The sequence below is a fragment of the Leptopilina heterotoma genome, unplaced genomic scaffold (assembly GCF_015476425.1).
Source record: "Leptopilina heterotoma isolate Lh14 unplaced genomic scaffold, ASM1547642v1 Lhet_24, whole genome shotgun sequence".
Classification (NCBI taxonomy): domain Eukaryota; kingdom Metazoa; phylum Arthropoda; class Insecta; order Hymenoptera; family Figitidae; genus Leptopilina; species Leptopilina heterotoma.
Window position 1 is genome coordinate 8,981 of NW_025110956.1, and position 24,283 is coordinate 33,263.

Below are 24,283 nucleotides of genomic sequence, written 5' to 3' on the forward strand. Positions count from 1 at the left end.
ATTTGTTCGAGTTATCGTCGAGACAAAATTTTCTACAGACAGACAGACAGACAGACAGACACTTCGCTAAAAACCATTTTTTTGGAATCAGGGGGTCATGAAACGTGAAGATTTATCAAAATTAGAAATTTCTCAAAATCGCACAAATCCAAGACTTTCTCATTTTTGATGAGAATGTAAAAAACAAATATTACGAAAAAATTCAAAAACAGCAAAATTTTCGGATATTTTGAGTTCTTTTTTGCTCCTAATTTTGTATATTTACCTAAATTTGGCATCTAAAAGAAAAAACTTAAAGTTTTGACATGTTTTTAATGTTTTTTAATGTTTCGGCTAATGCTTCACTCACTATAAATCTCAATTTTTTGCACTTTTTTGGAAAAAAAATTCATAACTTTTTTGTTTTTTGTTGTACAAAAAAGTGTGTAAAGGAAAAGTTGTTTGTTTTTGTACAAATTTTAAGGAAAAAAATTAAAAAATTTTTTTTTTTTGAAAATTGTCAAAAATCCAAAATTTTGAAAATTTCAAAATTTCAAAAAAATTCATAACTTTTTTGTTTTTTGTTATACAAAAAAGTGTGTAAAAGAAAAGTTGTTTGTTTTTGTACAAATTTTAAGGAAAAAATTGGAAAAGAATATTTTTTTGAAAATTGGAAAAAATACAAATTTTTGAAAATTTAAAAGTTTTGTATTTTTGTCGTTTTTTGACGAAATGAGCTGTCCAACGAACTCAGGCTTCATTTTAATGGACTAAAAAAGCACCCCAAATTGCAAGTCGATTCGTTAAAATTTGTTCGAGTTATCGTCGAGACAAAATTTTCTACAGACAGACAGACAGACAGACAAACAGACAGACAGACAGACACTTCGCTAAAAACCATTTTTTTGGAATCAGGGGGTCATGAAACGTGAAGATTTATCAAAATTAGAAATTTCTCAAAATCGCACAAATCCAAGACTTTCTCATTTTTGATGAGAATGTAAAAAACAAATATTACGAAAAAATTCAAAAACAGCAAAATTTTCGGATATTTTGAGTTCTTTTTTGCTCCTAATTTTGTATATTTACCTAAATTTGGCATCTAAAAGAAAAAACTTAAAGTTTTGACATGTTTTTAATGTTTTTTAATGTTTCGGCTAATGCTTCACTCACTATAAATCTCAATTTTTTGCACTTTTTTGGAAAAAAAATTCATAACTTTTTTGTTTTTTGTTGTACAAAAAGTGTGTAAAGGAAAAGTTGTTTGTTTTTGTACAAATTTTAAGGAAAAAAATTAAAAAATTTTTTTTTTTTTGAAAATTGTCAAAAATCCAAAATTTTGAAAATTTCAAAATTTCAAAAAAATTCATAACTTTTTTGTTTTTTGTTATACAAAAAAGTGTGTAAAAGAAAAGTTGTTTGTTTTTGTACAAATTTTAAGGAAAAAATTGGAAAAGAATATTTTTTTGAAAATTGGAAAAAATACAAATTTTTGAAAATTTAAAAGTTTTGTATTTTTGTCGTTTTTTGACGAAATGAGCTGTCCAACGAACTCAGGCTTCATTTTAATGGACTAAAAAAGCACCCCAAATTGCAAGTCGATTCGTTAAAATTTGTTCGAGTTATCGTCGAGACAAAATTTTCTACAGACAGACAGACAGACAGACAGACAGACACTTCGCTAAAAACCATTTTTTTGGAATCAGGGGGTCATGAAACGTGAAGATTTATCAAAATTAGAAATTTCTCAAAATCGCACAAATCCAAGACTTTCTCATTTTTGATGAGAATGTAAAAATTTTGAAGTACTAATTTTTTATTATCAAAATTCTATTCAGGACAATTCTTACTACTTAGAACTTTCTATTCAAAAGGCACGAAAGTGTTGTTTTCTAATAAAAGTCAATACAATAAATGAATAATTAGTTATAATTTAAATATATTATACTGTTTGAAAAAGTATCAGATTTCGCCGGGCAACCATGTTGACAATCATGTTGTATTTTTCTCTAACAGTGAAGAGGTTAAACTTAAGAGATGTTTTCTGTTGGCTTTAAAAAATTTTAAAGCCTCTTTCCTTTTTTTTAAATTCTGCGATCGCACCGTAGGTCCTCGAACTATTTTTTTCCTTGATTCTATAATAAATAATTGAATTATAGAGTATTTAATCTTATCCGATTTTTTATTTTTTTAAAAATTTAATTTATACCTTACAATATAGAGAAGATTCTTCAAAAAGTGCTGAAATGGGGTGGATAAATTTAATAAGTTTTAAAAAATTTGCAAAAATCACGTGGAAGTTGCTCGCACTTCATGTCACATCTTAAAGTGGGATTTTTTTTACAATTTACTTTTAAAAAATGGTTAAAGAGTACAATTTTTAATCTATTTGAGAGTTTTTTGTATTAAATTAAAGGGAAATAATTTCTTGAAGAATATAAATTTGAAAAAACAAAATTTTTTTATGAAGAGAAACCAAAAGAACACTCAAATCGATTAAAAACTGTAATATGTATACATTTTTAAAAAAAATAACTGTGAGGCGTGGCGTAGAGCGCGAGCAGCTTGAAGGTGATATCTATTGTTTTTCTTCAAATGACACAATAAAATTTTACCTAATCATTAATCTTGTGAAAAATGGGTTTTTAATAGAAAAACTATCCTTTTTAGAAAAGGGACCATATTGTCGGTTTTTCGTATTTTCAAAATTAAGAGGGGGGGGGGGTGGTTTTAAAAATTTTAAACCTGTTGGTTTTTTATCTTCAAGGTGTCCTGAACTGGAAACAATTCTTATCTTAGTAACTTCCAAGAGGAACCAGAGATACAACAATTAGTTGGTATCGAAATCTTTAATTCCGTTTTTCTCGAAATGAGGTTTTTGGCGTTCTAAACTTTGAAATTCCGTAACTCAGTGAATTTTTAACCAAAAAAGTTCTAAGACCACTCAAAATTTTCCAAATTTTGACAAGAATACGCCCATATAGATAACTCCAATAGTGCCAAAATGGGCCCTTTTCATGTGGACATCCACATATTATAAGGTATAAATAAATTTTAAAAAAATTTCGAAAATTAAAAAATTAAAAATTAGGCTAATTAAACAACAATACAGAATATTTCAAATTGTCTTTAGAAAGAACGAAAAAAAATGTTTAACCGAATTTAAAAAATCGCTATTTTCATGTAGAATCGCTCATATATGAGGCATTTTATGTGAAATGCCCTAAGTTTAAATTTCAACTTCTTGAAAAAAATCGAAACTCGGGGAATTTGTTGCTCTAGCAAGTAAAAATGTGTCTTAAAAATTATTTTTGACTTTTTGAAACATGTGGAGGGGGTAGAGGGGGGCCAATTTTAACAATTTTTATAACACTGGCTGCTTTGTGAATTTTTTCTGAACATACTTTTAATGGGAAAAAATTTTTAGAATATGTTTCTAAAAGGTTTTTTCGTTCTCTTTCAAATGGTAAATTTTATTTTTAATATTTTAAAAATTTACCCTAATTTTTGATAATTAATATTTAGTTTTCAATTTCCCCAAAATTGGATGTTTTATTTGAAAATAAATTATTGCAAACGAAAACTGAGTTTTTTTCCTATGGGCATGTAAATTTTCAGAATGCCTTTTTTTTGTTTTTGAATTATTAAATTTCAAAGAATAAATTGCGACGAAAAAAAGGGCATTCTGAAAATTTACTTGCCCATAGGAAAAAACCTCAGCTTTCGTTTGCAATAATTTATTTTCAAATAAAACGGACCGATTTTTGGGTCACATTTCTGCTTGATAGAACAACAAATTCCCAGAGTTACGATTTTTTTCAAGAAGTTGAAATTTCAACTTAAGACATTTCACGTAAAATACCTAATATTTATAACACCAGACGATCAGCTGTAGCAGCTTTTAAAATATTTTATTTTTAAAAATAAAACATGTGTGAAAAATTTTACACTAAAAACGTGAATAGTATTTGATGGAAAAATTATAGAGTTTTTAAATTTTTCTTACCATTTTCCATTTGATTCTCTTCTTTAATATTCTTGTCGGCTTCTTTTTTTTCTATTTCTCCTTTTTTGTTCAATAACGCGTGAATATCAATTTTTTTTTCGAAAATTTTATTTTCAATCACAATTGGTCTTTTTTTACCAAACGAATTTGAAACTTTAAAGGAAAGAAATAATTATTATTTATTTGAAAAATTAATATTAACTATAATAATCGTCATATTCCGTCCAGCTTGTCCACATTTTTTTAATTGAATAATATTAATTTTATTTTTCAAATAATTAAAAAATATTTTTATTGATCTAAAAATATGATAAATAATGTTATTATTCATTATTTCTTTGTTTCTTTATTTCAGGTAATTATCAAATGTAAATCCTGCAAAGTATTATCCTTTTTTAAAAATGAAAAACTTAATTGTTTGACAAGTCGAAATTATGCAGCTATCTTTTTCTTTTTTCTAAAAAAAAATTTAAAAATTGTTGACAAATTAAAATTAGGAAGTAAAAAATATTTTGCACATTTTCTGCTTCTCAATTACAATTCATAAACAAAGTACTTGTTTTAAGTAAAAAAAAATATTATAAATCAAATTTTGTTTAAGAAATTTTAAAAATATTTTGGAAAAAATATTTACAAAATTTCTATGTGTTAAAAACGATTGTAAAATTATTCGAAAACATCAATAACTTCTTTTTTAAATAAATACTAGCAACAAATCGCGCGCTAAAGCGCGCGATTTAATAGCGCGCGATTTAACCTACCTTTTTTAAATAAAATTAGCAATTTTAAAAATAATAAAATTTGAAAATTTTCTAATTAAAATTTTTGTTGAAAATACTAAAAAAAATCCAATTTTGTAGAATTTAAAAATAATTGCAAAAATTCTTTAAAAAAAATAAAATTCTTCTTATTAAATTCAACTATGTTCAAATCTTGAATAAAATTCTCGTAAAAATCCCAATTATCTTTTTTAAATAACAAAATTCTTCTCCAAAGTTCAATTATTTAATAAAATATTTCCCAAAACGAATTCAATTATTTAAAAAAAAATTTAATTTGAAATTTTAGAAAATGACAATTTTGAATGAATTAAATAATTCAAATTTCAGAGGAATTCTATTATTTACAAATTTTTTTATAAATTTCTTCGCAATAATTTAATTATTTTCATGAAGAATAACATTTTTTTAACCAGGAATTCAATTATTTTCATAAATAATAAAATTCTATGGGTATGTAGGTTTTCAATTATTTTCATAAATAATAAAAATCATCGCAGAATTTTAATTATTTTTGGTACAATGTTAATGGAATTTCTCGAAAAATGTAATTATTCTTAAAATTGTTATTAAAATTAATTTTCAAAGATTTTAATGAAATAATTTTTAACAATTCGATTTTTTTTAAAAATAATTTAAATTAAATTCTTCGTAGAATTAAATTAATTTCAATAATATCAAAATTCAATTATTTTTAATATCTACTATTTCAATAAAAATCCACAAAAGAATTCAATTATTTAAAAAGAAATATAGGGGAGGGTAGGCTACATTGAACCGGGTTTTTTATAAAGTCCAAGAACTAATTAAATTTTACAAATTTTGATCAGGTTTTTGTATGAAAATAAAACTGAAGTACTCCTTTAGTTAATACACACATTACAAATACAAATTATTATCATTAAATAATGAAATTTAATTTTTTTCTAACCAGTTACACTTTTCTTATTTTGAAGAATGTGTGTCTACATTGAACCACCTCTAATAAAACACTACAACTTACTTCGAAAATAATATTTCCACTTACACATTGTAAAAAATCTTATTTTCTACTCAAAAAAATAGAAAATTGTTGTTAAATAGTTATTATTTGTTAATACAAGAGATTAATATATTTCAATGTCAGGTTAGGTTGCAAAAGTAACAGTTTAAGTTTATCTCGTTGACAATTGTGATGAAAGCATGTCTTCCAGTATTTTTCTTACTTATTAGTAGAGCAGATAGCTTTACCACTCTTAAAATTAAAAATTCTTTGCTTTTTCGGGTGGTTCAATGATGCCGCACTCACTTTATTCACATGACATTCACAACAAAAATTGTTTATAATAAATTTGTGTAAGATTTAAAGTTTTTTATAACATCGGAATATTGAAGTTGACACCCTAAGCGAAATAAATCACAAGTTTACAAATTTTTAAAACTTCCTATTTCAATTAAAGAACGTCATTATAATTTCACCAAATTTTTTGTTTTGTACGTCAAAAACAGTTTTTTTAGTTTTTCTTTGTAAATAATATACCTACGTGTCGGAAATTTTTATACATAGTCTGTTTCGGTAAAACTAACTTATATATTGAAGAAGAAAAAATCTCACTCAGTCATTTCTCAGAAAATTGAAGTGGTTCACTGTTGACGCTGGTTCAATGTAGCCTACTCAGGGTTGCCAGTTTGGGCGGTTTCCCGCAAATCAGGCGGTATTGAAGGTTAATTTGGCGGGTAAAATTTCGGTTTTGCGGAAAACCGCCAATCAGGCGGTATCAATAAAAGTATCCGCCAATTAGGCGGTATATTTAAAATATCGCGCCACTGGACCCATAAAGATGCATCCCCACGGCATCATGAAACGAAAAACTATTACGTTTACGCTGAAATGGGACTAGCCCTTAACACCTATAGTTTTACTTCTAACAACTTTTAACTTTATGGTCATTTCGGAATTGTGAAGCGTGTGAAGCATTTTGTTTGCCCTGTGACAATGTAGATATTAATCAATCTTTTTCTAATATATTGTTAAGTTTAGTGAATTTTATCGGTGCAATTTTCAATAAATTCTTACAAATTTAAAATGAGTAAGTCCAAACGCACTTATACGAAAAAGTATAATGAAAGTTGGGAAAAGGAACCTGAATTTAGAGGTTAGTCGCATATTTACATTTACTTTAATTAAAACTTAATTTTCGTAACAAGCAAAATAGTCAAATAATGTACGTGAAATTAAAATACAATTATATAATTCATTATAATTTTGTGATTATTTTACATTTTTATACAGACTGGCTACAAAGAACGACTGATATTTTAATTCAAATGGGAAAACAAGAGGCTTATTGCCGATTATGCAAATCGACACTTCGTCCTCATAGAACTGATTTATCTGATCACGCTAAAACTACCAAACATCAGAGAGCTTTGTCTAATTTACCAAAACCAGGAAGCGGTCAACTAAAATTAAATTCTTATCCAGGTAACCACTTTACAATTAGGAAATATTTTTTTTCTTTATTTTATTACACTTTCTTGAATATATTTTATTAACCCTCCGTCACACACCTAGGGAGGGATTCCCTCTACGGTTTCAGTATTTTTTAAATAACTTTTGTTTTCCTCATTGCAAAATAAAATCAGTTTCTATACCTTTCGACAATTTACTCCTCAAAACATTTCTAAAAAAACATTTAGTTTAAACATAATTAATATTTAATTATGAAGCTTCAAAGTCAGAAACAACGCGAAAAAGTGAGGTTATGTTAAATAAAAAAATCAAGTTTTCAATATATTTTTTGTTCCACTGTTGGTTAATGACAAAATTATATTATAAATATAATTAAAATGAATTGTTTAATGATTTTTTTGCTTATTTGTTAATGTTACATTATTTTTACATGTCAAGTGGAATTCCTTCGAAGATGTGCATTCGTGTAATTAATTTTTATTTTTGAGACCGAAAATTAATTTTATAATTTAGAATAATTTACTACATATTTGTAAGCTTGTGTTAAAACTAAATTTTTGTTGATTCCTTTGTTTGTTTTAATGTTGCTTATTTTACAATGTGGTAAGGGATTCCCTCTAAACGTGTGTAAAGTCGTAATTTTTAGGAGGTTAAAGTTTTGAACGTTCAAATGAACGAAATTTATTTATTTCTTCTTCAAATTAAATTTTTATTACTATAATTTTGCGTAACTATTAAGCAAATTAATTATAATGTTTCTAAATGTAAAATTTGAGTTTTTAATTTGAATTGTAATCAATAATCTATGAAAATATTTTTAACAAAAAATATTTCGTTCATTTGAACGTTCAAAACTTTTTGTTCATGTAATTTTTTCTCATGTGTGTGACGGAGGGTTAATAAATCATAACTGTAATTTAGGTTTCGAAGGTACAAGTGAAGAGTCGAAGAAATGTGATCTTAAGATCTCCGTTTTCACAGCGTGTCACACCAGCACTCGAGCTGTTGATCATCTGGGTGAATTATTAAAACAGATTGCAAATGGATCTTCAGTTTTGAGTGAGCTTAGACTTCACAGAACTAAGTGTTCGAGATTGATTGCCAGAGTAATTGCTCCTTGTTTTTTAAAAGAATTATTAAGAGATGTTGGAGAAAGTTATTTTTCAATAATTTGCGACGAATCTACCGATGTTTCGGTTCACAAGTTTATGGCATTATGCATCAGATACTATAGCTATGAAAAAGGAGAAATGATTACCGATTTTTTAGGAATTGTAGAAGTGACACAAACTACAGCAGAAAAATTATACGAAGTTTTTAAACTTTTTATAAAAGAGGTTGGAGTAAAATTAGAGCGAATGATTGGTTTAGGAACTGATGGTGCACCTAACATGTGCGGAGCACACAATTCTTTATATGCTTATTTAAGAAAAAATAATAGTCCTTTTCTTCAATTATTGAGATGTGTTTGTCATGTTCTGGACAATGCTTGCTCAGCCGCTAGTAAAGTGCTTCCGTCGTCATTGGAATATTTAATTAGAGAATCCACAAATTGGTTTTCGTTGAGCGCTCTTCGCAAAGATCACTATTCGACTCATTACCAGGCAAGTTAAAAATGAATAAATAATAAGTAGTAATAAATATGTGAAAAAAATAAATAAAAATTCTTAAATTTAATTTTATAATTACGTAATAATAGAATTTAAAAATTGTATTTCCAGAATCTTCACTGTGGTCAAAATCCCCCACTCTTAATAAAATTTGCAAAAACTCGATGGCTCTCCTGGTATGGAGCAGTGTCGCGTCATTTGGACCAGTATATGCCTCTAAAATCTCATTTTGAGGTGGTTGCTGCATACATCTTTCGAAAAATGTCATACTGCTAAAGAATTATCTCGACTTCACAACGATTTATCGCATTTCTTGTATCTCTCATTTTTAACTCCAATATTAAGAGACGTTACTCGAATGAACATTGTATTTCAGAGTAATTGTGCAGACATCAGCAAAGTTTACGCCGATTTACGTTTACTGGTTCTTTCTTTGGGCGCTAGAATCATTCGACCTGAGAAAATGCGTCAATCTGAACCTTGCATGATTCGTTTATCAGAAATAGATGCCATGAAGCAGGCTTTATCGAGGCAAGAAAATCTTCGACCAGTCGAGCAAGTTGTTTATGGAGAAAATTTCCGCAGAACTGCCGAAGAAGTCAGACTTTCGCCATCAGCACTACATTCTGTAAAAGAATTCTGCGCACAATTTCTTCTTCGACTCACTCAGGAGCTTCTGGAAAGACTGCCTTCGTGTCTGGGGTCCATTGAAAAAATGAGGTGTTTCGCGCCGTCGGTAGCTTTAGCAAGAAGGGCTCGGCCCGAATTTCAAAATCTACCTTTAGATCTCCTCAGTAAATAATCCAGCCGTGAAATAATCCACAAAACACATCCTCAATTCTAATATAACAATTGCTTCCAATACCTTTGTTCCATTTATTTGTTTTTTAGCTTCTGATATTGATATATCGATTCTCGAAAGTCAGTGGATTGCCCTAGAATCAGTTACGCTGAATACCATTTGTGTCGAGGAGTTAGACGCATCTTTAGAAGATATAGACATCATAAAATTTTGGGGTTGTGTTTGGAGGTTAAAAAATGGAGCAGGACAACAAATTTTCAAAGAGCTAGCAGAATATGTGATTAAGTTGCTCTCTTTAGCACTTAGCAACGCAGTCGTGGAACGTGTGTTCAGCATAATGAACATAATAAAAAATCGATTAAGAAACAAACTAAGTAAGGAGATGCTTACAGCGCTTCTCCGCATCAGAATTCATCTTATGGTGAGAAATTTCTAAATAAATTAAAATATCTTGTAATAAAAGTATCTAAATAATTGATTTAAACAAAATTTTTTTAATCAAATAAATCGTTTTCTCAGTGTTGATTTGGTCGTTCGTGTTTGTTTAAAAGTACTCAACGTTTACGTTATTTTCAGTCTAGCAAATTGTGCTGCACAACATTTGAGCCAACTCGAGAAATGCTGAATTTATTTAACTCCGAAGAAATGTACGACCCTAAAAAACAAGTACAGGGTAATCGCGCTGACGAAAATCTAGAAAGTGATTTACTACAAACTCTTGATTCTATAAGTGATCTTGACGTGGAATTCCGTGAACTTCTTACAGAAGTATTTTTTTAAGTATTTTTATAATAACAAAACCAAAACCAAAATTACCAAATAATTAAAATTAACCAAATTATACTGAAAGAGTATTATTGTCCTAATATGTAAAAATCTAAAAATGATTGTATAATATAATTTAATAAAAATTCGTTATATTCTTAAATTTATATTATTATTATTATTACTATTAAAAAATTATATATATTTAACATTTTAATTTTTTCCTTATTTTATATCGTTATATATAATATTTTATATATAGGCGCCAAGATATTCAAAAAATGGCGGTATTTGGCGGTTTTGTCTCGTACTAGTGGCGGGGCGGTCGAGTAATTGTCTGGCAACCCTGAGCCTACTCTCCCCTATTATTAAAATTCATCGCAAGAATTAAAGTATTTTTTATAAATAATAAAATTCTTCTCAGGTATTTAATTATTTTTAATACAATTATTAAAAATTCGATTGTATTCAATAAATTACAGAAATTTTTCAAAAAAATTCAATTATTTTCAAGAATTAAAAGCCTAATTTCAATTATTAAAAAAGAGGATTATTATAAAAACTTGAAAGAAATTATTCATATAGAATTCAATTACTTTGAAAACTTGTAATTAAAATGATTAAAGAAAGTCCAGTATTTTAAAGAAACTCAAAGAAATTCTTCAAAAGAATTTAATTAAGATTATGTAAAATTTTAATAAAATTCTTCCTAAATTCAATTATTTTCATAAACAATAAAATTCTTCGAAGAAATTCAATTAGTATCAAATTTTTTGATAAAATTCTTTGCAAGAATTCAATGATTTGCAATTTTTTTCGCAATAATTCACTTGTTTTCATAAACAATAAAATTCTTCGAAGAAATTCAATTATTATCAAATTTTTTGATAAAATTCTTTGCAAGAATTCAATCATTTGCAAATGTTTTATAATTTTTTTCGCAATAATTCAATTATTTAATAAAAAAATTAATAAAAGTTCTTCATAAGAATTCAATTATTTTTGAAAATTTTAATAAAATTCGTTGCAAAAATTCAATTATTTTAAAAAAGTTTGATAAAATTCTTCGAATCACTTCAATTATTTAAAAAAATTTTGAAATAATTCTCAGCAAAAATTTCAATTATTTTCAAAAATTTTCCTCAATTTAATGATTTTTATAATATCTACTAAAATTTTTCAAAAGAATTCAATTATAAAAAATTTTATTGAAATTCTGCGCAAACATTATGGAAAATAAATCAATTTTCTATTTCTTAATCACAGTTGTTTAATAATTTTCTAATTTTTTTAGAAGTAAAGAACAAAAATAATTTCAATTTCACAAAACATAATATTTAAAAAAATTTTAGTCGTTTAATGAAAAGAAGTAAAAAAAATTCTGATGATTTCTATTCTCTATCTAAAGTTAACAAAAAACAAAAGTAAGGTAAGTGACTCAGTCGCCGCACGGCTAAGGTTAACTCTTGATGTTTTGAACTTTTTAAAATATAAAATTAATTGTATGGTGGTAATAAATATATTATTTTGAAAGATAAGGTATTTAAGTTTCGAATGCAATGCTGTGAAACCATTTTTATCTATTTAATGCTGGAAAAACTTATTATAAAAGAGCAAAGTCATTTGGCCCAGTGACTGAACGGAAAATTTAGTGTTGTCCCAGTCGTGCAGGCCCAGTTGCTAAACGAAATTTGACGACATTCAGGTTATAAATAATGTATTGAATTTTGACGGAATAAATTGAAAATGATTTTGTGTTATTATCGATAATTTTTTTAATTATGAAATTAAATGTAAATAATTAATTATTATTAATCGTTACATAGATTTTTGGAAGGGTGGCCAATAAATTATAACTTTAAATTAAATATATACTTACATCTTTACGTTTAGACAGGTTATTTTTATTTTCGAAACATCTGTCAAATTCACCGTGAAAAAGTGGGACATGAAAAAATAATAAACAAACCCAGTCGCTGAACGCTACGTTCAGGAACTAGTACACTTATTATTTTGACGTACCAGTTGATAAATTCTTAATTTTATAATAAAATAGAGGGAAAAAACGAATTATCATTTACAATATGCATTTTATATATAATCATAATGAGTATAAAACTATGGCGAACATTAATTTCAGTCAGGTAATAAATATTTTATTATTCGAAACTTAAGCAATGTCTAACGAAAAAAATAAAAAATGGTCGTTCAAACGATGGATTCATGAACATGTGCAAATAAATAATTTTTTGTAAGAAAATGAAAACCTAATATTCAAGATATTTATATTATTTGAAAACCTCAAACATTTATCTTTTCATAAAATATAATTTTAAATAAAAAAATTCAAAACAGTTCTTATTTTTACTTAGTTTATCAATAAACGTTCAGCCACTGGCACACGTGCGGCGACTGGGTCATTTACCTTATAAACAAAAGACAACTTCAGAATGTGAGGGACAGAAAAAGTGAATGAAAGAATAAAAAAGAACATTCAAATTAATATAGTTAATAAATTAATTTAATCATTATTATTGTTCCACAGGAATCAAGATTTACAAAAACTTTAAATTTAAAAACTCATAAGAATATTTTAGTATAAAACATGAATAAAGTGAATAATTAAATACCTATTTCTTCAAATTGAATTCTCATAAAGAATTTTGTAAATAATAGAATTCATATGAAATCAATTATTTTAAATAATTTTTGAACAAGTTTTTCAATTTGAAACCTATTCAAAATTCAATTATTTCTAAAAATTCACGCTATATTGCTTTTAATATTTAATTATTATCTAAAACTTTAATTGAAATTAATTTTTAAATCAATTATTATTAGATAATTCTAAGAGAATTAAATTCTTTAAATACTCTATAAAACTGAATCAGTAAAATTTGGCTGATTTTCAGTGAACCTATTCTCGCAATTTGAATCAGTGAAATGTTACTGAAGATCAGTTAAAAATGTTAGAAATTTCAGTAATTTTTTACTGATTGTCCAATTAAAAAAATGAAATTTTCAATATGCGTAACAAAAATTTCCAGTAATTTTTTAATTGGTCTATCAGTAAAAAATGACTGATATGTCACTTATTTTCAAATGAGTTTTTGTGAAATTCTACTGATTCAAATCGCGAGAACAGTCACTGATTCTCAGTCAACTTTCACTGATATTCAATTTGAATTTCACTGATTCAGATTTAGAGAGTACAAAAATAAATAATTTATTATATATTTAAATATTTTTTAAAATTTAATTCTCATAAAGAATTTTATCGACAAATTGTAAATAATTGAATTTTTCGGAAAAATTTTCATACAATTTTTTAAATATAATTACATTTTTCGAAGGAATTCGATTAAAATTGTATTAAAAATAATTGAAATTTTGCATTGAATTTTATTATTTATGAAAATAATTGAATTTTTGTGGTGAAATATATAAAAAAAAATTTGTGAATAATTGAATTCCAGTGTAATTTTTATTGTTTATGAAAATAATTAAATGTTTGAGTAAAATTCAATTTTTTTAAATAATTGAATTCTTTTAGAAAATTAGTGGATATTGAAAGTTATAGAATTTATAGAAATTTTTGAAAATAATTTAATTTCTGCAATCATTTATAACTTCTTTAAAACTTCATTTTTTAGTGTTCCAACTAAAATTAATCTATTAATCTATATTATTTTCAATAATTAATTAAATATTTATTAAAAAATATAACTAATTTAAGAAGTATTTGAATTATTACAATTTTTCAAAAATTTTAGTTCTTTAAAATTTCTAATGAAATTCATTCAAAATTGAAATTTTATAAAATTTCAAATTAAAACCTTTTGGAGTTGACTTATTTTTTAAAATTTATGAGACAAACCAAAAAGACATCAAACTTCAGAATTTTCTTATGAATTCTAAAAATCCAATTGCTTTCAGTACTTTTAATTAAGATTTCTTACTTTTCTCTGAATTCCCTTACCTATGGCAACTTTGAATTAATATATACAAAATTATATTCAATTTTTTTCAAATTTACTACCAATTACTGTATATATAGAAAATTGAAAATAAGGCTGTCTTTTATTAAATCTTCCCCTCTATGCTAAGATATTCTAAGTCACAGTGCTCGCCGGGTAAAATTTATAAAATACACTTACTTATTTTTGTGTGAAATTCTTGGCCATCATCATTCAATGTTTTGAATTCCTCTTGAATAATTCTAAAAATATTTAAAAAATATTATTTTGAATAAATAATTTAAAAATGTATACAATTAATAAAGTAATTTGGTGAAAAAAGTTGTATAATGTATTATAATAATGATAATACACAAATTAAAAAAAATTGGAATCGACTTTGACATCTGCGTAAAGAATTAATTATTTGAGTAGGAATTTTTTTTATACTTTTTTTAAGGGGAGAGATCGGTAAAATTTCAGTATATACTTTGAAAAATTAAATAAATAATGAATTTCTTTCACAATTTTCAACAATAAATTCTATGAATTTTCAAAAATTTAATTTTTTTAAATTGAAAAACAAATAAAAACTATTTTTTTAAATTTTCATATAATATAATTGTAGCTACTGAAGTAGTTAGTTAATTAGAAGTTAGTTGTTATTGCGAAATCTTTTATAGGCTTCTTTCATGAATGTGAACAATCCTTTATCTATATCGCAAAATAATGATAGAAAATAATGATAGAAAAAAATTTCGCTCTTAAAAATCCTAAATTTTAAAGTTAAATTTTTATAGGCCTCTCCCCCTTAATGTTTACAACATGAATTTTTACATATTTTTCTTGTTTATGTCATTTTTTCAGTTTTCTGTACATATGTAACAATTTATATTTTAATTATTAAAAAGTACATGAAAAATATACAAAATCTCTGTAAAAAAGAAAATAAAATTTTAAGGATTCTTAATTTATATAAAATTATAAATAAATAAATATTTAACTAACCTTGTGTCAATAGTTTCTAATTCTTCTTTTTTTCCCCTTGCAGCCACCAACTGTAAAGTTTTTGAAGGAACTTTTGGCACAAAATTGACTTTGATTCTAGAAATTTCAAATTAAAATTACATTTAATTCAAATACAATTCATAAAAATATAATATTTGTAGTAAATGCGAAAGGGTCTACAAATTTGTTTTGGATTATAAATATGGACAAAGTATTTTGAAATTGAAAAGAAAATTATTTTAAAGAAATAATAATGGAACTTAAAGAGATTAATTTCCTTTTAAATTATTTAAACATTCTTAAGTGGGCACACTAATTTTGCATAAGAAAGTATTTTAATATTAATTGGGATAAATAATGTATGTAATATCTAATAATAATAAAATAAATTTTTAGTAAAAATATTTACCATACATTACAGCGTTTCTGTCCAAAATTTCCTCCTCCGATTCTTCATCAAGGAGATAGTCCCATCGTATCTCTGGAGATTCTCCATTTCTTTTAATTTCTTCGATTCCTTTGTTAATAATTAATTATTAAACCATTTTGAAATTTAAAAATTCGATTTTAGATTCTTATTCAGCAACCATAAAAACTTTTTTTTACCAAGTTCAATGAAAATCTATTAAAATTTGTTCAAGTTATTCAAGTTTTTACATTACTAATTTTGTAATAGTTGATTGTTTATTTATATGATACATTATCAGTCAACTGGTTGATTTACTATACATCTGCGAAGAATTTTTTTTCAGTTTTTCCATCCCTTAAAACAGTAGTATACTTGAAAGAACTTGTTTCTTAAACCTCGCTTAACTACAGTGGTGTTTACATTTACCCCGAATTTTAGGAAAATTTCAAAATCTCGGGGTAAATGTAAACAGTCAGTTTTAGGCGATTCAGGTGCATCAATATTTTTTTGTACCTCATAAAATTTTTCTAGGGAACTCTAGTAATCAGTTCATGCAAAAGAAATCCGTCCGTTTTACCTTTTAACAAAAAAACTAATGTTTTTGGTGAAAAATAGGTATTCCGTTTACATTTACCCCAATTGACCCTAATTGAATTTTTTTATATTATTTAAAGTTTTATTTTATAATATATTTTTAATTGAAGAATTTACAAATAATTGAAATTTTTAAAATTAAATTGAAATGATGAGAATAATTTTGAAGAAGTACAATATTCTTATAATAATGATTTTATCAATTTGACATTTTTAACTATTATAAAACATGAAGAAATCGATAACTCCTAGTCTTCGACTCGAAGTGATTGATTTCTTTATGTTTCATAGTTGTTATGAAAAAATTTAATTTATACTTTTAAGTAAAATGTTCTCTTATTTGACTCGGACTGGTTATATTTTTGTTAGTAATTGGTCCGTAATTTTTCATTTTTGGATCGTAAAACCGTATTTTTAAATACTTTCACTGGTTCGAGCCCTGTTACTAAGTTCAATAAATTATATATATTTAAATGGTATAAACAATTTTTGCCTAAAATTTGTCATATAAATCAAATGTAAAATTTAAATACACAATAATATACAGTTAAAAAATATTATTTTACGAATTAAATTAAAAAAATTTTAAATAAATTTAACAAAAATAATATTATCAACAAAAATTTTTAATTATTTTACTTTGCTTGAAAGACAGACAGTAAAACTCATATTTTTTGTATAAATCCTACAAATTTAATTTTTTCTGATACTTTAATAAAAATTCCTAACTTTTCTCTCATCTGTGGCCACCACGTTATTTATATAAATCAAATATTTTCCAAATAAACTTTAATTTCTCCAAACACATTATAACAACACGATTTTACTTATTTTATTGTAAAAAACCAGGGACCTTCTCGACATAAGTGTTGTGTCGGTTTCGTGTCGTGACTTGATAATTTTCTCCCTGTGACAATCGTAACGTGTCGCGACAAGATTACGATTTTCGTATCGAGTCAATTAACAAAAACTGCTTGTTCAATTGTGTGACACTATATGGAAAAGAAAAATATGATCCTCGATAATTGGTGCACCCTCGGCAATTGATGCACTTATCCTACTATAGCTCAGAATAAATTGAGGAAAAAACATTTTATTCATAAAATTTATTTAAAATAAATCGATATATCATGATAATTCAATTCGTCTTCAGTTGAAGTGTTAAATAACACAGCCCCACAAAAAAAAAGTGTCGTGCGCGGCAGACCAGACTAGTCATTTCCTATGTATTTTGACGCGCTGAACAAGAATCCGAAGTCCGTTTTGCTCCATCACGTCAGGATTTTTTTCTAACATCAAAAAATCTGTCGGATTTTGAGAGATAGGCTATTTTTTCTTAAATTAATGGATTCACTTCAAACTTGGTAACTAGGAGTTTTTTGGGTCGCTGATGACAAATTTAAAGTTAGATTTTCAAAATTCAAAATGGCGGCTTCAATATGGCGGACGAATTTTTTAAAAGTTAATGGATTTACTTCAAACTTGGTAACTAGGGGTTTTTTGGGTCGCTGATGACGAATTTGAAGTTAGATTTTCAAAATTCAAAATGGCGGATCCAATATGGCGGACGAATTTTTTAAAAATTGATAGATTTGCTTCAAACTTGGTACACGGAGAGAAAAATCAAGCGTTTGTAGTAAGACATGGTCTATACTTAAAAAGCACGGCGCTGTTTATACTCGATTTGTAGAAATCTATGCTAAAAGAGTAGGGACCTATACTCTTTTAGTAGAGACCTATACTCTTTTAGCATAGATTTCTACAAATCGAGTATAAACAGCGCCGTGCTTTTTAAGTATGGACCATGTCTTACTACAAACGCTTGATTTTTCTCTCCGTGTATCTAGGGGTTTTTTGGGTCGCTGATTACGAATTTGAAGTTAGATTTTCAAAATGTAGGAAATTATTTGCTGATTAAGAATTTTAATTAAGGAAGATTTCGACTATATCAGCAATTAGTGACATCTATTAGACGTCAATTGAACTCTTTGGTTTAGAGTCAGGTGTTATTCTTAAGATAATTATTCCGATATGGTTGTCGGTAAATAATTATATTTTTGAATTTAATTTTTGATCTGAAAAAATAAGCTGCGTGAACGACTGCACTGTGCATCTGTGAGGACTCGAACCCCAGTTAATAGCTGCCTTTCGCGGGACTAACGCCTACCAATGCACCATGCCAACACAGCCTGGACGTTCACGTTTCTTATAATCTCAGATCAAGCCCATACACTAGTCGAAGAGCTGTATAGTTAATGTAGGAAATTAATGTATACATAATTATTGTATACATTAACTATACAGCTCTTCGACTAGTGTATGGGCTTGATCTGAGATTATAAGAAACGTGAACGTCCAGGCTGTGTTGGCATGGTGCATTGGTAGGCGTTAGTCCCGCGAAAGGCAGCTATTAACTGGGGTTCGAGTCCTCACAGATGCACAGTGCAGTCGTTCACGCAGCTTATTTTTTCAGATCAAAAATTAAATTCAAAAATATAATTATTTACCGACAACCATATCGGAATAATTATCTTAAGAATAACACCTGACTCTAAACCAAAGAGTTCAATTGACGTCTAATAGATGTCACTAATTGCTGATATAGTCGAAATCTTCCTTAATTAAAATTCTTAATCAGCAAATAATTTCCTACATTAACTATACAGCTCTTCGACTAGTGTATGGGCTTGATCTGAGATTATAAGAAACGTGAACGTCCAGGCTGTGTTGGCATGGTGCATTGGTAGGCGTTAGTCCCGCGAAAGGCAGCTATTAACTGGGGTTCGAGTCCTCACAGATGCACAGTGCAGTCGTTCACGCAGCTTATTTTTTCAGATCAAAAATTAAATTCAAAAATATAATTATTTACCGACAACCATATCGGAATAATTATCTTAAGAATAACACCTGACTCTAAACCAAAGAGTTCAATTGACGTCTAATAGATGTCACTAATTGCTGATATAGTCGAAATCTTCCTTAATTTAGATTTTCAAAATTTAAAATGTTGGCTCCAATATGGGGGACGAATTTTTTAACTATTGATGGATTTACTTCGAAGTTGGTATCTAGAGGTTTTTTGGGTCACTGATTACGAATCTATAGTCAGACTTTCACATTTTGAACCCCCTGCACGGAAAAAATGTCCGTGCACCGCTTGTCTCACTTCCAGTGCAGTTGATGCAGAGGTTGTCCGATGGAAGTGCGTTTGCTGTCTCTAAAAAGGGCCGTATATGATCCCTTTTCAAAGTGTAAGATTTGTACTGTAATTAAGGACCATTGGTGCACATATAGAGATAAACAGTGCACAGAAATTTTTTCCGTGTGGCTGCTCCGAAAGATATTTTGGTAGAGTGTTGTGTAGCGGGAACTATAATTTTTTGTTTTGTAATGAACTACTCTCAAGAACTGACAGTTGGGTCTCATTGCATCATAGAGATCAATTCGGCAAATGCACAAAACTTTTTTCATTGAGGTAATAATGTGACAATAAGATGTAAAAGTTAAATAATAAATTTTTAAGCAACGAGATAAAAAGGAACTTTAATATCCTCTATCCTTTACTATCTTATTCCTTAAAAATACATTGTTTACCTTGTACGCTTTGCACTTTTATTGTGTTTCAGCACAATACTAATCCTGCTGCTTCGATAAATGTAGTAGGCGATGACAACTGCCCCGAAAGGGGATGTGTAGAATGATTCGCTTCCAGTTTATCGAAGTAACGAAGCCAGCGTAGGCGCGCTGCCCTGCAGGGGGACGTTAGCGTGTGAGATGATGCCGTAGTGTGTCCGACGACGAGTTGACTTTGTCCTCGTCAAAGTCGGAAAGCTCTCATACTTAGGCCTGGGGAGGTATGAGGGTTATCACCCCTAGGACGGCGGACTCACCTGCGATCGGGCCAGGATCCCAAACGTGCAGGTTTTCACATAAATCATGGCTTCTCAAAATCAAAACAATAATAAAACTCCAAAGGCTTCAAAACTTAATTTTGCAGTAACAACGTCGGAACACTTATGCGACAGCAATGCAGATGCATTTTGTTACATATGTGGACAATTCGATTTCCTTAAATATCGTAAATCAATAAATGAAAATATCAAACGGATCTACAAAGATTATTTTGATCTTGAGATAACCAATCAGGATAAAAATTTTGTTCCACACAAAATTTGCAGTTCCTGTTACACAATGTTAACTCGTTAAATTAATAAAAAAGAGGATAAACTAAAGTTTATAAAGCCAACATTGTGGGAAAAACCATTAAATCAAAAAGATTGTTATTTTTGCAACACCAATGTGCAAGGATATAATAACAAAAATAAAAAGAACATATTGTATGCTAATGTCCCCACTGTAAAAAAACCAGAAATTTCATGCAATCCACCTTCTTCCCCCAAAACCTTGGAAATTGACAGTTCAACTGAAGATGTTCTAGATTTTGAAAATAAAGACATGAGAACCGATGATGAGGACGACTATTACCTTCCGTATGATGAACAGGAGATAAAGATTCGACAAACGTTTAACCAAAAAGAACTTAGCAATCTCATTAGAGATTTAAAATTGCCGAAGGATTGTGCAGAACACCTAGCATCAGTGTTGAAGAAGAAAAACTTGTTATCAAAAGGCACAACAGCTAGCTTTTATCTAGACAGAGAAAAAGAATTCCGACAATATTTTACAAAAGATGAAAATCCGTCGTTGGTATATTGCTCAGATGTTGTCGGACTCATGAATAAATTAAAAACAAATATATACAAAGATGAACATTGGAGACTATTCATTGACTCTTCGAAAAGAAGTTTAAAAGTAGTACTACTACATAATACTAATATTTATGCTCCAATTCCAATAGCGCATTCAACGGAAATGAAAGAAAACTATGAATATATGAAACTAGTTTTAGATAAAATTAGATACCGAGAACACAACTGGCAAATTTGTGGAGATTTTAAGATTTTAAGCATACTACTTGGACAACAATCAGGTTTTACAAAAACACCATGTTTCCTGTGTTTGTGGGACAGTAGAGATCGAGCAAATCACTACATTAAAAAACAATGGCCAAAAAGAAATTCTTTCGAACCAGGTTCAAAAATATAATAGAAAATCCCCTAATCGACCCTTCAAAGGTGATAATTCCATCCTTACACACGAAACTAGGAGAAATGAAACAATTTGTCAAAGCCTTAGATAAAGAAGGAAACTGTTTTAAATACCTGGAACAAAAGTTTCCAGAAAAATCTGATGCGAAACTAAAAGAAGGGGTTTTCGGCGGACCACAAATTCGCAAATTGTTAAAAGATGAGCAATTTATCACCAAGATGAATAAAAAGGAGAAAGCCGCATGGCTTAGTTTCAAAGCAGTTGTCGAAAATTTTCTGGGTAATCACAAGAGTGAAAATTGGGAGCAAATAGTTAGTGATATGATTAAAAATTTTGGTAAGTTAGGATGCTTAATGAGCATAAAGATGCATTACTTAGACTCGCATCGGGATCGATTCCCTGAAAATTTGGGAGATTACAGTGAAGAACAAGGAGAACGATTCCTTCAAGGTCTTAAAGAATTTGAGCGTCGTTATCAAGGAAGATGGGATGTAAATATGATGTCCGACTACTGTTGGATGCTGAAAAGGGATATTGTACCTGAAGGCACCAATTTGAAACGAAAACCATTACACAGATTCTTTGAGGACAAAAGAGTGCGCTACCATAAAAGGACGTGAATACCTTACTTATTTATATAAGAATTTCCATTTCGAGTTTTGAAAATCTAACTTCAGATTCGTAATCAGCGACCCAAAAAACTCCTAGTTACCAAGTTTGAAGTAAATCCATTAACTTTTAAAAAATTCGTCCGCCATATTGGATCCGCCATTTTGAATTTTGAAAATCTAACTTCAAATTCGTCATCAGCGACCCAAAAAACCCCTAGTTACCAAGTTTGAAGTAAATCCATCAACTTTTAAAAAATTCGTCCGCCATATTGGAGCCGCCATTTTGAATTTTGAAAATCTAACTTCAAATTTGTCATCAGCGACCCAAAAAACTCCTAGTTACCAAGTTTGAAGTAAATCCATTAACATTTAAAAAATTCGTCCGCCATATTGGAGCCGCCATTTTGAATTTTGAAAATCTAACTTCAAATTTGTCATCAGCGACCCAAAAAACCCCTAGTTACCAAGTTTGAAGTAAATCCATTAATTTAAGAAAAAATAGCCTACCTCTCAAAATCCGACAGATTTTTTGAGGTTAGAAAAAAATCCTGACGTAATGGAGCAAAACGGACTTCGGATTCGTGTTCAGCGCGTCAAAATACATAGGAAATGACTAGTCTGGTTTGCCGCGCACGACACTTTTTTTTGTGGGGCTGTGTTAATTGTATTTGCTTAGAATCTGACATTTTGAATTCTGTTAATCTGACATCGAATTTGTATTCAGTTATATCAAAAATCCGCAGAAGGATATTAAAGGGGAAGAGTAGCGCTTTTTTAGATGCAGTATTATCCTTTTAGAGAAAAAATTATTTCTTGATGTTACATGACATCAAATATAACTAAATCTGAAAACCTTACTGAATAAATTGAAAAAAGATGGACAATTCAAGCTGAAAACCCACGAGTAAAAAATGTTATAAAAATTTGAGTAATTTTTAAAACAAATGTCCGCCATATTGGATGCGCATTTTGAAAATTTTGAAATTCTGACTTTGGATTCGTAATCAGCGACCATAAAAACCCACGAGTAACAAGTTCCAATAATTTACAGGTTTAAATAATATTAATTACAAGCGGAGATATTCAATTTTTCCAAAAATCTCAAAAGAACGAAAACTAAATAATTTTACATTTTTTCATGGATTGCTTTTAAATTTTTTATACTTGAGTATAACATGTTATTTAGTCACATTTTAGCATAATTTTGCAAAAAATAATATCCTATAACGAAGATGTAAGTATAAAAATGTTTTCAATATCAAAAAATCGAAAAAATTATAATTGTGACCAATTACTATGAGGCTTGATTCAGTAGTATTTTTGGGGTCAATTCAGAATTATTTGCTTATCCAATTAATCCAATATTCTTTAATTGCAAGAACTTCAGAAATATTAAAAATAGAGATTTTGTTATTATTAAAATCATATCGCATGATGTCAAGAATTATAAGTAAAATGTGATTGGCGATTCAAACAGCTAAACTAGCGCATCTGGTAGCCGACTTGGAACTACCGCTGGTGTGACTCTATGCGTATACCGCGTATACTACTCTAACGTACTCCACGTGTTTACATTTGTTTTGACAGTTTACTTTGGTTTCGATTTATTTAAAATTGTAAATAATGCCTTCTCTAATTGAGTTGGAACATGTAGTTGACGCCTTGCAAGGATTTGTTCGGCCCCTTCGAGAAAAGAAGTATGTTTGTGGGATGGTGAATATCAGGTCCGCTACATATTCGTAGACGGTATTACCGGGTCATTTTCGACTTATCGGGTCCGACTCGCTATGGACAATATATCTATCAGGGAATAGGGGGTTCGGACACAATATGGCTAAACTTTATTTTTCTAAAATTATATAGTCAAATTAACCTTTATTCATTTAAAATTAGCTTATATGTATACAAAATAAGAAAAAGCACCTAAAATAAAAAAAGTACTTACTTATATGCAAAATTAATTTTTTTATACAGGGTGTCCAAAATTAACAAGAAAAAATCAAAAAATTCTCACAATCTGTCACTATTTGCATACCAGCTATGACTGAAATTCGATATGATATTGTCTGATGCGTGCATAAAAAAAATTTGTGAAACGGTGCTTCTCAAGTCCTTAATACAAAAAGAAATTGCCAACAGAACCCACAATGATTAAGGAAATAAATATAAAAAATGTAAGTCGGTTGAAAAATATAAACAAAAT

The 24,283-nt window shown here is 28.2% G+C and overlaps 2 protein-coding genes across 2 annotated transcripts; both read left to right on the plus strand.

Annotated features, from left to right (window-relative positions):
• Window positions 1–6,579: 6,579 nt before the first annotated feature.
• Window positions 6,580–9,102, plus strand: LOC122502928. The gene is made up of 4 exons (XM_043613278.1): window positions 6,580–6,899; window positions 7,037–7,228; window positions 8,138–8,820; window positions 8,938–9,102. The coding sequence occupies exons 1-4, from the start codon at window positions 6,830–6,832 to the stop codon at window positions 9,100–9,102; spliced, it is 1,110 nt and encodes a 369-aa protein (XP_043469213.1). The 5' UTR covers window positions 6,580–6,829.
• A 161-nt stretch (window positions 9,103–9,263) lies between these two features.
• On the plus strand, window positions 9,264–10,310 carry LOC122502951. The gene is made up of 2 exons (XM_043613311.1): window positions 9,264–10,049; window positions 10,205–10,310. Exon 1 carries the CDS (start codon window positions 9,290–9,292, stop codon window positions 9,626–9,628), a length of 339 nt encoding a protein of 112 aa, XP_043469246.1. The 5' UTR covers window positions 9,264–9,289; the 3' UTR covers window positions 9,629–10,049; window positions 10,205–10,310.
• Window positions 10,311–24,283: the final 13,973 nt, after the last annotated feature.